This window comes from Cricetulus griseus, chromosome 2 (genome assembly GCF_003668045.3).
Source record: "Cricetulus griseus strain 17A/GY chromosome 2, alternate assembly CriGri-PICRH-1.0, whole genome shotgun sequence".
In the NCBI taxonomy this organism is placed as follows: domain Eukaryota; kingdom Metazoa; phylum Chordata; class Mammalia; order Rodentia; family Cricetidae; genus Cricetulus; species Cricetulus griseus.
Genome location: NC_048595.1, coordinates 435100665 through 435113147, shown reverse-complemented (window position 1 = coordinate 435113147; position 12483 = coordinate 435100665). Strand labels below are relative to the sequence as shown.

Sequence of the window (12483 nt, the reverse complement as noted above, 5' to 3'; positions counted from 1 at the left end):
GTCTCAAGTTACCTGACGTTGTCATGATGAGGATTAGAAGTGGCGGCAGCTGACCCACCACGCAACACAGGTCTAGGGCAGGTTTTTGCAGAAGACACAAGACAGAATCAGGAAACAGAGAAGTACAAAAATAAAGCAAAAACAAGACAAATAAATGTCAGATAGGATTATATTGTATGCTTCAGTACAATATAATATCCCTCAAATGCTTTGAAAATCCTTGTCTCATGTGTCCTCCCCATTTTAAATGACATTCATAATTTAACACTTCATAATTAAGAAAACACAAAAGAAATAACATGACAAAACAGCACCAACATGTAATTCTCTATGGTGCTGCTTAGAAAGTATAATTCCTCTTTTCCGATTGGAAAAACAAAGCCGCTAGTCGCTTTTAAAACATATAAACCTGTTAGCAGCACCTGCATGATCATGGTTGCTCATAAATATTAAAGAAATACCCACTGCCCACAATTCCTTCCCTCTTGCTTCATTAGTTCTGATTAGTCAAATAAGCCTTATGTCTTAATGCAGCTGTGTCCCGTTCAAACACTACTAAGCAGAAAAAAAGAGAACTGAAAAAATCTAGGGAGACTCAGAAGTGCAATGAGTATGTGAGTGCATCTGAGCTTGAGACAACCACGAGTGACATCCAGGGCTGTTGCATGAGGACCAAGGTAGCACTGGAAAACTTTGTGGGGCTTTTTCATTAGTCTCAGCACATGCTTTGGTGTGAGAGGACAATTAGTCTTCTACCTGGTTAAGTTAGAACCTACCCAATTAAATTTGCTAAAATCAAGAAACATATTCTAAACCTCCACTGGTCAACTGTCTTTAATATCAGAGATGAGGAGAGGGCCCACGTAGGGACACTTTTCTAAGTAATGAGGCTTGCCTCACTCTACCTATAATGACAAGCACCATAGGGTTTAGAAACACATGTTCTATCCTTTTCTGACGTTGTTACAGTTGTGGGATATAAACCACTACTTTTTTCTGCTTTTAATTTTTTTTTCTTTGACATGAGGTCTCATACAACACATTGGCTCCAAGTTCTATGGAGCTGGGATGACCTTGAACTTCTGATCCTCCTGCCTCCACACCTTTCTTCACATGGAGCTGGGGTGCAAAGCTGGGGTCTTTTCAATGCTAATCAAGCACTTCAACTGCTCTACAATCATAGCTCTAATAGATTTTTTTTTTAAACAATTCAGTTTCTAAAGGGGAAATTTAATGCTGAGTCTCTGTGTGCCCTAAAGTGACTACCAGTACCTAAGGGTACCTTTGGAGCCCAGAATAAAATGGCTCCCTATAGAACACTGATGAATCATATATCCTTCAGATAGGTTTTTAAGTCTTACTAACTTCTAGTTTGTGAAATAAAAACTATGCAACTAATGAAATGAAGCCACTCTGGTTGGCTTCCTAAAGGTTTTTAAAGAGTGTGTTAATATGGCCAAAATGATCTGCCATATTGAACATATTCCACCACAGAGTTTCCCTTTTACAAATGCAGAGCGAGAAACAATACAGTTACCTTTCACAACGTATCTCATTTTGTCTTCTCACACTGGCAATTGATACATAAAGTAAATTAGACAGGTATTTGGCAAAATTAGAAATTTCATTCAAGCACCAGTTTCTACCATAAGAATGATTTAATGTTAAAAGAAATAGTTGAATAGTGTATTTTGTAATTAGAATGGCAAAAGGGAAGGAAATTTAAGACTACCAAATTTTAGTATCAATTTGTATACTGACATTTTTGAGTAAATACATGGTCTAAATTAAGATAATGCATTTCTTTTCTATAAAAATATCAACTATTATACTAACTAAGCAAGTTGACTGGAGGACCAAGAATTAAGCATTTTTAAGAAAAAGTAGGTACCCTATGAACTTCGGTCTTCCATGTTACATATTTTATGAATACTTGCCAAAAATAGAAACCATTCATATATTGGTTTCTTATTCTACTCATTCAAAAACTAGTACAACCTGCTAAAGAAAAGCTAAAATTAACCAAAGCCACACCACAAAAGTTTATGCACAACTCATATATTAACACTTAACGTTTTACATGTAACACTAAGTTTCTCTAGAAGATGTTATATTTGACACTGAGAATGAGATATACAGCTCTAGCAAATATAGAAGAGATGGGAAATTTCTGCCCAGAAAAAGACAAATCTTAACAGTGCTTTACTGCTGTCAACTGGGCAAAGAACATCTGGTACTTGTTCCTGATGTTTTGATCAGTTTTCCAATGCTCAGCACTAACTTGTGTGAATGAACTTTTATAACAGTACCTAGGAATTCACTTGGTTTTGTGCTTAACTGTTTAGATTACCTGGACCAAGTTCACCAGAAGTAGAAAACACACACAGTACAGCATACAGTGCCACTTAATGTACAAACTAAAAATAGTTCTTATGCTGAGAAAGTAGGAATCTGAATCATTTTACAATAAAAAACAAACAGGAAGCTCTTGCTTTTTCTGACAAACAGTTCTGGTTTACATTCGCTGTATTTAATGTGCAGTCCTAAGGGCAAAGATATTGCATTAACACAATGGCCAAGAGCAATAACACAGAAAAGAAAAAAATGATGAACAGCAAGGAACACAAAAGCGCTGAAACTGGATAAGCAGTATTATTTTATAATCATGCAAGTAGAACATTATCCAAATTTCACATTCCCATGTTTTTGAAAAATCAGGCCAACCTCTTCTTTAGCAGAAAGAAAAACTGATTTGGCATTTAAGATTCTGATTAAACTTTGTACAATTAAAACAAAGCCAAAAAATCCAAACCCTTGTCGGTAATGAAAGTACTGGTGAGGCTGAGTAGAACCTCACTCTCTGGGATCCAAGGTCACAAAGTAATGGAATTTATCTGGAAACTATGTAGCTCTGGCTGGCCTGGAACTCATGGGCATCTGGCATCCGTGTATCCTGAGTGCTGCTGGGATTAAAGGCATAGCCACTATGCCCAGTTCTTTTTTGATTTTTGACTCAAAGTTCTATTCTGTACCCTAGGGTTAGCTTTGAGCTCTGGGCAATCCTCCTGCCTCAGACTCCCAAGTGTTGGAATTAAGGTATAAGCCACCACAGCTAGATATTTCTTCAATTTGAGAAAGTTTATTTGGATTAACATGATAATTTTGAAGTCATTAAGTTATTATAATGTAAAAAATAAACTATGAATTCACTTAATGTTCCAAGTAGTTTTTCATAGTAAAAGCATACAAACTTTACATGGGTAAGATTCAGATTTTGTATGTTTGAACTTTAAGCAATTTTTTTTTTCTCACCATAGAGAAAAAAATTCACACTTCTCCAAGTGCCACATCACTGCATCTGAGCTGTGAATATGCTGGCAAAAGGTGGGATATTAACAGTGGACTGTAGCTCTGTCATCTAGTAGGTGATATCACCTACATATGGCTTTTCATCCAGATGTCTTCACTACAATAGCACCAGACATGATAAATTCTGACCCATGAATGCAATCTCTCCTAAGGAGTTACTATAACAAGAAGGCTAAAGAAGATAACTGTCTGGTGGAGAAAAATGCTGTGAAAGACGAAGGTGGAAACAGCCTTTACTAATTTGCGCTCCTAAGTTCAATGCTTTCTGTTCATTATCTCCAAGGATCTCCACCTGTACCAAGAAGGCACTCTGAAGCCATTAGCCCCACATTTTAAGTAATGGTGAAGGGCAGAAGACTTGTCTCAAGAATCTAGGCAGCCAAGTATAATCCCTCTTCACCGTCTCAATAGATGAGGAAAAGGAGGTCCAGAGAAGAGACCAAAGTTATCTGCTTAAGGCCAGCATGCAGCTAGCTGTTGAGTGGAGGAATCAAGAATGAATGAGAGATTCCCTCTAACTACACCGCTCCTTCTGAACCAACCCTGTTGCTGCTTCGCTTCCAAACAGTCAAGAGTCCACGAAGCTTCAGAGAGCAGAAAAGGGACTCTAAACCCTTGAAGGAAAAGCAACAAACCAACAACTAAAAGTATATTTCTATATACATGTACAGTATTTATATAATTTGTCTTTGATGCCACAGGCCTTAAAGCTTTTTTCACTATAGTGTGAAGTTCTATGGCCCAATATACATACATCGCTATGTTAACCTGGGGAGACAGAGAAGGCCCTGGATCAACAACAAGAGTGTCCAGACACTCTTGGCGCAGGTGAAGAGCTGGTTCTGGGAGGACTAAAGGCGCAGCAAGAACAAATTTGTTCTGAGCAAGCCAGACACATCAGGTTAAGAAATTAAGGCTTAATTTATTGGGATTCCTTCAAAACTGCAAACACTGACAGTCTAATAAAATGAAGACAAAAATGCAAACGCCAACTTTCAAAGCCACTAGACCAAAGCTCAGAGCTGGAGTGAAGCTTATCTGACTGTCCCATATGATGTCAACAAAGCTCTGGGATTCCATCTTTTTAAAATACTGTAAGCTAACGAAGCAAAGAACAAAGGTATATTAAATGAGTGAAAAAAAATTACTTGTTTAAACAAGCTGAAGTAGAATTCTAATGATACTACTTGGAGATGTTCAAAAGTGAAGTATTACCTATAAATATATTTAAAAATACCAGCATTATCTAAAAAACGGTAATAGCACACAGAATTTCTAGTATCCACAGCTCTTAGGAAAGTGTATTGGGAGCACAGCAACATCTCCTACCTGCTTCATTACTTCACTCCTACCACTAGTATAGGTAATTAAATCAAAAGACTGAAGACATAGTATGCAAAAGTCCTAGATGTCACACTCAGTCCAATAATAGTCCCTTTACCATATTTCCAAGTGGACTCAAACACTTAGAATAGGCCAGCAAAGCCCTTGAAAAAAGTTGTTATACTTCTTATGTGCAGAACTAAATGCCTTCCACAGCTAAGGGAAAGCTAATATAATCTTGTGAAATGTGAATTTTGGACAATCATTTCAAATGAAAAGAAAACAAGCAAGCCATTTCAAACCATTGCATCTTACAGACTAAAAGGAGCAAACAAAAAAGACAGCACCACAGTCCACTAAATAAGGAGCCCAAACATATGCAACAAAGCGGCAAAGCCACTGACGGCCAGTCACCTGCGATTTTCATCCAGCACATCCAAGATCTGCTGGTAAGCCCTACGGGTGGAAGACTGGATAAGCGACAAAATGCCACGGGCAGAGGAAAGACTAGCTCCATCTTCAGGTAGCATATGGGGAGGACAGACCCGAGGAGCCTGTGGTGGCGATGGTGTCACACTGTTCACATAAGCACAGCAAATGAAGAGAAAAACACTCAAGTCAGATTTTCATAAAACTTCAGCAGACAGAGCAGTTTTTAATCTGTTTTCTTGCCCATGCTTCCCACCCTCAATCTACCAAGAGAACAAACAGAAGAAGTTAAAAACACTTGGAATTGTTTTTACAAAGCAGCCAGGAGGTAACACCAGTGATCAAACTAAGCAGAAGAACAGGAGGCAAGAATCCAGCAATGTGTGCTCACATCAGGGCTTGGTATCAGACAAAGGAGGCACTGTTTATTCAGTATCATTCATCTGTGTCAATTCAATAAAACAAACACCTAAGAATCAGCACTGCACATGACTTACAGATGATAAAGAGTGGGACACAGAATTCTGTATGTAAATATCAACATCTAAACACATGAATCCAGCATGATTCCATAAAGACACCATTTCAAATACTTCACAAAGACAATGAAACAAGCTGAGTTTATGATGGGAAATAAATTAAATGATGAGCTAAAACCCCAGAGAGCTCTAGTTGCATTTTAATTGTGTTGGTATCTTCAGAGAGCTGTTTAAGATCGGAGCATTTAACTGACTCATGGCCTTGAGATTTTTCCTTTTACAGAAAGAAGACCATAACTCTAAGTCGAGGGTTCAATAGTTTCAAAGAACAAAGCACATTAGGGTAATCTTGTTTTTAATTTTTGTTTGTTGTTTTTGAGACAGGGTCTCATTATGTAACCCTGGTTGGCCTGAAACTATGTAATCCAGGCTGGCCACAAACTCAGAGATCTGTCTGCCTCTGTCTCAGTGAGAATTAAAGTCATGAACCACCAAAGCTAGGCTAATTTTAATCTTTGTGTATGACATTGGAAAGAAAAAAGCAGAACCTTGATGAACGGCTGCAAACAGGAAAAAAATCTTCTGTGTAATCTTTTCCCCTATTCTGGAAACTAAAATTTTAAAAATGTAGGACAATTCTGGAAAGTTACCTAATATCCTAAGAGTTTCAAAAATTAAACACAACCTCTAACTTTATAACTTGCAATATCAATATGATCTAAAGAGAAAGGTGTAATAAATATGAAAACCGTACTTTCCAAAGACTAGAAGAGAAAAATATAAGCCAAACCTTGGCATGTACAAAAATTCTAGAACTTGGCCTAATGATGTCAAGACAAACTGAAGTTTTTAGATGTCAGTAGAGACTGGCAGTCTTCTGGGGAAAAATATATCAATGTATTATCTTAAATATACATACACATACATACATATATACATCATAAAACAGTCACTGTATATTCTGGTCTATAGGACTTGACAAATCCCATAATAAACATCCTAGCATAGCTGGGGCAAAACTACAACAGCAGCAGCAGCAACAACAAAAAGAGAGAGAGAGAGAGAGAGAGAGAGAGAGAGAGAGAGAGAGAGAGAAACTAAGCAAACCAAACAAACTCTTTCCCCTTTTTTTTATTTTTTTTTATTGTCAATCCCAGGTTCCTCTCCCTCCCCTCCTCCCCTGTCCCCCCCCCCTAACGCCCTACCTATCCCATCACCCTTTCTGCTCTCCAGGAAGGGTGAGGCCTTCCATAGGGGGTCTTCAGAGTCTGTCATATTCTTTGGGATAGGGCCTAGGCCCACCCCCATGTGTCTAGACTCAGGGAGTATTCCTCTATGTGGGATAGGCTCCTGAAGTCCATTCCTATGGTAGCGATAAGTATTGATCCACTACAAGAGGCCCCATAGATTTCAGAGGTCTCCTCACTGACACCCACATTCATGGGGTCTGGATCAGTCCCATGCTGGTTTCTCAGCTATCAGTCTGGGGACCAAGACAAAACAAAACTCTTAGAGCGGTGGGGTGCAGCCTATGTGTGGGGCTTGCACATAAACATCCTTTGGACAGAACAGTGAAGACCTGAAGCACCTGTATGCAAGAAGCCAGGCTGAGCTCATGTTTACAGTTGTCACCAGGAACAGGATTGTAAACTGAAGTTCTGTGTCACTATTTACTGTACCCAGGAGATACTGGGGAGTGGGATGGGGGGGCGGTGAGGCTGAGACTCACAGCAGACAAACTCCTAGTGGAGTCAGCCTTCTCCCTTGGGGCTGAAACACAGGGACAGAGAAACTGAGAGAGATGGAAAGAAGGAAGTCCCAATGTACACCACCCACTGGTTTACAGGTTTGGGAAAAACACAATTTTTGAAAAAGCTGGCAGCAAAACTGATTAAATTTTGTTATGCAAGTTTCAAATTAGCACTGCTTTAATGAACATTTCTGTATAGCCCATTAACAAGTAAACTAGCTGTAGAATGAGGGTATTATTCATTTTTAGTATTTTGAATTATAATCTTAAAGAAACAATGTCAAGTGATGGATTCCAAATTTATACTAAATTGAATGGATTTTTCTCCATTAAAATATAAGAAAATAAAGTTATTTATTATTGAAATTTAAAAAAAAGGCTGAGAACATAATTCACTGGGAAAGTACTTACTTAGCATAGCTGAGATGAGCAGGTGGAAGGAAGGGAAGAAGAGGGGGGAAAGAAAAAGCAATAAATGAAAGGAGAAAAAGAAATCTGAATGCACATACACAGGGAAGGAGGTGTCATCTTATAAACTAGGCAAGCACAAGCTAACTTCAGATTAATGGCAAACAATTCTCAGGATGGAATGAACAGAAGGTTGGATTCTAAAATAATCTACAGGTCCTTACTATATTACTAATGATTAATTTTAATGCATATCAGGAAAATCAATAAATAAAATAAATTCAAAGTAAAAAAATCTAAGTATTCTAATTCTAAGATTCTATGATCATATGAAATGTAATATGATCATAAACAAGAAAAAAACTCATTATCTTTACTAATTTAATAGATGTATTTATGTAGAGCAATAAGTGATGAAATTAAGTCCTGCAAAACAAAACAACACCCTAAAATTTTTTCCCCCAGTGCCAGGGATAAAACCCAAGGACCTATACATGCCAATCAAGTCTGCCCTCTACCAAGCTACATTTCTCAGATCATGACATGAAGTAGTTATCAACACTATTAAAGATATTTGATTAACAACAACAACAACAACAACAAAAAAACATTTTTTTTCCTGGCTGTTTCTCAAAGAATTAGTTTCCAAGCTTGGTAACAAATATAACTTTTCATTCATTTACAAGACAGTCTTCTAGACACAGCAAAAAAACAGAATAGGAAGGGCTACTTTTAAGCTGATTAATTATATTGTAAGGTGAGAAAATTATCTTAATTAGAAACAATAATTTAGTAGTTTTTATTAGGAATTGGGAAAATAATTTAGCAACTTTTTAAGGTACTCTTATATGCATTTTAACCAACACATTTCATTGCAATCAACAACAACAGAGAAAAATAACTTTACCACTCTAACAGAAGCTATAACATCCTCTACTGGAATCAACTGAGGAGGGACAGAGTGATTTTGGAGTTAGGTTTCACCTCTGTCCACTCACAACCTAACCGAGGTTTAGTTACATTTTTGTTTTTATTGTTTAATTTTTGACAAGTCAGCTACTGTAAAAAATATAAACATATTGCAAGTTACTAAGGTCAGGTGTTTAAACAAATACTGCCTTATAAATAATAAAATACACTTTGATAATAAACTGCTTTTACTAATGTTATAAAATAGCAAAATCTCGTTTAGTATTTTAAATACAAGTTATAAACTTCTGAAGAAGCACTCATGCTTATCATGCTACTTCATTAGTAACAACTCTATCTCATGCTCACAGACTCTTACACATAAGGGTTAAGTAAACAATGGCCAGTAAATGTCAGAACGAAATGAGAATCAGTGACTTGGCACAATTCACTAAAAGGAAAGTTCAAAGTAGGAGAGCTCTCTCCACAGGTTTTCATAGGAAAGATGTTTCTCAAACTGTGAGGTTCATGTTGAAAAACTAGCCTCTTTGAAAATATAAAAAGAAAAACATTTTCATTGAGACACAAACTGCTAATTTCTGAGACCTTTATTTTTATTTTTTTCTAAGCAATGTCTCATCATATATGTCCTAAAAGTAACTAGCTTATGTTTTTCAGGCTGGCCTTGAACTCACAGAGCTCTACCTTCTTCTGCTGGAATTAAATGTGTATGGCACCATACCTGGTCTCTCCGGGACCCTAAATAGAGAGAACCATAATTTGCTGCTACTATGACTGAGACCACTTAGTAACTCTTGGAAGCACTGCGAGAAACCAGAGAAAGAGATGAGTCAAAGGCCTTCAGTGTGGTTTCCTCAGCTGTTTGGGAACAGCAGTGACTGATTATTTGCACATGTATGGATGTGTGCTGACTGAGTACTGATTCTAGAATTCTAGAGCCTGGCACATGCTGCTACAATTTTTACACTTCACACCAAAATGTTTCACTGTCAGGAGTGGGCAGTTATTCTTATACAGTTTGTCATACTTATAGAAAACAAGAGTTTAGTGATCTCAAAGGATTGCTCCAAACATAATTTTCTACAGGGAAATAAAAAAAAAACCAAAAAAAAAAAAACCCAACCCCCAAAAACCCAATTTCAGTGACAAACCAGCATTAAGACTTCATTTTTCTCTAGATTAAAATAAAACGAGAAAAGATGTTGAAGTATAAAAACATGAGTGGGATTCTGAACCTTGCTAAGTGTTATCTGCAGAGAACTCGTAGGCCAACCAAAGCAAAATAAAGAAAACAGAAAAGGATTTGCTCTTCATGTACAGAAATTATTTCATTTTCCTTTCACCTATATCTCAAACCATATAAAAACTTCCTTAGAGTTGCCCCCTCAGCTCCACTTAATAAACTAGATAGTGACAGTTTGAGAAATCCTGAGGGAGAAGTACTAGAACAGAGAATTAGGTATTATCAGTTACATGGTAAGACAGATTAGTATTAATATAAGCCTGCAAAATTAAAGCAATCCCTACTTGGGAAAAATAGAGCAGATAAAATCTTACGTGTACTCCGGTGCAGAAATCGATGCCTGGAACCTTGAAATTTTATTTCTTGGGGCAGAATCTGATCTGTGCCACCTTAAATAATAATTATGCTTCTTTTACATATTCAGCTTTTATAACAAAGAGAATGATTCTACTATGGTTCTATGTCACAATTCATTTTTGTGACAACAATCAACCTCACTGCTTCTTAAAAGTAATTAAGGAAACAAAGTCCCTGCCCATTTGCACTTCCTTTTATGAGCTGTAGAATAAGCTTGAGTGGAGACAGACAAAGGTTCATGCATAATGGTCCATAATCATTCTAAAAAAAAAAACAGACTGACATAGGGAAAGTTCAACAATCACTGTAGCAGATGTAAACTACAGCTGTATGGATTGTTTTTTGCCCACTGAACAATGCCCATTTTATGCACATCATACAAAACCCTAAGGTTAATCAGATATGGGAAAACTTTAAATAGGCATTCAATTATAAATTGTAAAATTAACAAAGGTATGAGAGAGTGGGCAAACTTTTATTAATATCAAGATCTTTGTTCTTATTAGATATATAGAAAATGTCATAAAGGCAATTTAAAGAAAATCAAGTTATTAGTTAGCTATTAACCTTTGTGCTATGAGTAACGTATACAGAGCTTTTTCCTTTATCTTCATCTAAACTCAGGCATCAATATTATACTTTGTGAAAAGGTGATACAATACTGAAGTAATCACATTTTAATTTTAATGATATAAAAGGTCAATTAAGAGCCTAAACTGCAAGTCACAACATAAATAGCAGGAAAGCCAATTAGAAGATTCTGTTGCCCTACAAACTACACATTACAAGTAGAAAATAATTGAATTAGAGTTGTTTTACCCACGTTAGCCATCCATAAGATTACATCGTGGAGTCTTTTTACAATGTGTATATTTGGAAATAATTTTAGAAAAATGAGTTTCCTGGGTCTGTTGATAACAGCCAATCAGATACCTTAGGAAAACATACATTGAATCATTTTTTTAAAATCACATTAATAATGGTTGAGCCTTTCAGACAGTCTTTCATAAAGGAGACATATATTCATTTTAATCCAACTTCTTCCTATAGATCCCTCAGGATAACTGCAACTACCACGAGACTCTCCAAGCAACTGAAGAACTCAGTTTTCCCTTGCACCCAACATGAGAGAACAGAATTTCAACAAAGGAAGCAAAAACTTACATTTGAGATACAACTTCACTGACTGCTTAGAGATGCCAGTGAATTTGTTCCTAAGACTTCTTTCAAAGCAAAGACAAAAATAGTCTTCTCAACTCTGGTCTGAGTATTAACCCCATAAGAGCCCCGATAAGAGCCCATTCTGCACCACTGCACTCTGCAGTGAGGGTTAAACTACAACTTACTATGGTACACTGTGAGAATGATAATTGTACTGTGCTCTAGTTACTTTGTAAGCTCTCAAAGAGATGTGTCATCGTCTGATGTTTGCTGAGTTCCCAGAGAAGCTAACATGATGCTTGACATCACAAAGGGGTCCTGATGAGTTCATGAAGACTGACCAAAAGTGAAGGAGAAAGAATATTCACTTTCCATAAAAGTGACAGACACACAGAAGAGAACAGGACTGAAAAATTGTCACAACAGACAAAGTTGTCAGATTGTATGACTACAAAGAATACAACTACAAGGTGATATCCACTGATGTAAAACAGATTTTAAAAACTATTGATATTTAGAAAAAGGTATGTAGACAAAATACAGAAGAAAATCTACAATGATTTCTACCAAAAAAAAAAAAAAAAAAAAAAAAAAAAAAAAGATACAGTGTTGCGATTCTACTCACACGGAATCATTCCTGACCAACTGTCCATTCTGGCGAACAGCATTTTCACTCATGGAACGCTCTCTTTTTAGCCTGCCAACTGCTCGGATCTGTTAAGGCACAAAAAAGGGGAAGGCACAGAATATTCTTAGTAGCTTAGAAGCTACTTAGCATTAAACAAACAGAGAAAACTCCATCCAAGGCTAATCACAAAACTAAAGGAGCAAAGAAAAGCAAACCAAGAAGCAAAACCTATGAATTACAGACAGGTAAGACTTGGTTTTAAAATTTTATTCATGCTCCCCCCTTGTTTTGTGTGTGTGTGTGGGGGGGCACACACATGTGTGTACATGTGTGTGGAGGTCAGAGGTTGATGTCAGGTGTCTTCCTCCACCACTCCATCTCTCAATGAACCTGGTATTTACTGATT

At 36.9% G+C, this 12483-nt stretch overlaps 1 protein-coding gene across 18 annotated transcripts in view; it reads right to left on the bottom strand.

Moving 5' to 3' along the window:
- Positions 1-12483, bottom strand: part of Mff (mitochondrial fission factor) — a 35439-nt gene that overhangs the window by 5243 nt on the left and 17713 nt on the right. For 9 of the 18 annotated variants that reach the window (XM_035441062.1, XM_027397370.2, XM_035441066.1 and 6 more), the window contains 5 exons: positions 12075-12163; positions 10246-10320; positions 5107-5268; positions 1538-1570; positions 13-72 (listed from right to left, as the gene is read on the bottom strand). In XM_035441062.1, coding sequence (XP_035296953.1) covers positions 13-72; positions 1538-1570; positions 5107-5268; positions 10246-10320; positions 12075-12163 — 419 coding nt within the window. The remainder of the gene's footprint in view (positions 1-12; positions 73-1537; positions 1571-5106; positions 5269-10245; positions 10321-12074; positions 12164-12483) is intronic. The other 9 variants (XM_027397372.2, XM_027397380.2, XM_027397377.2 and 6 more) reach the window with 9 other exon arrangements.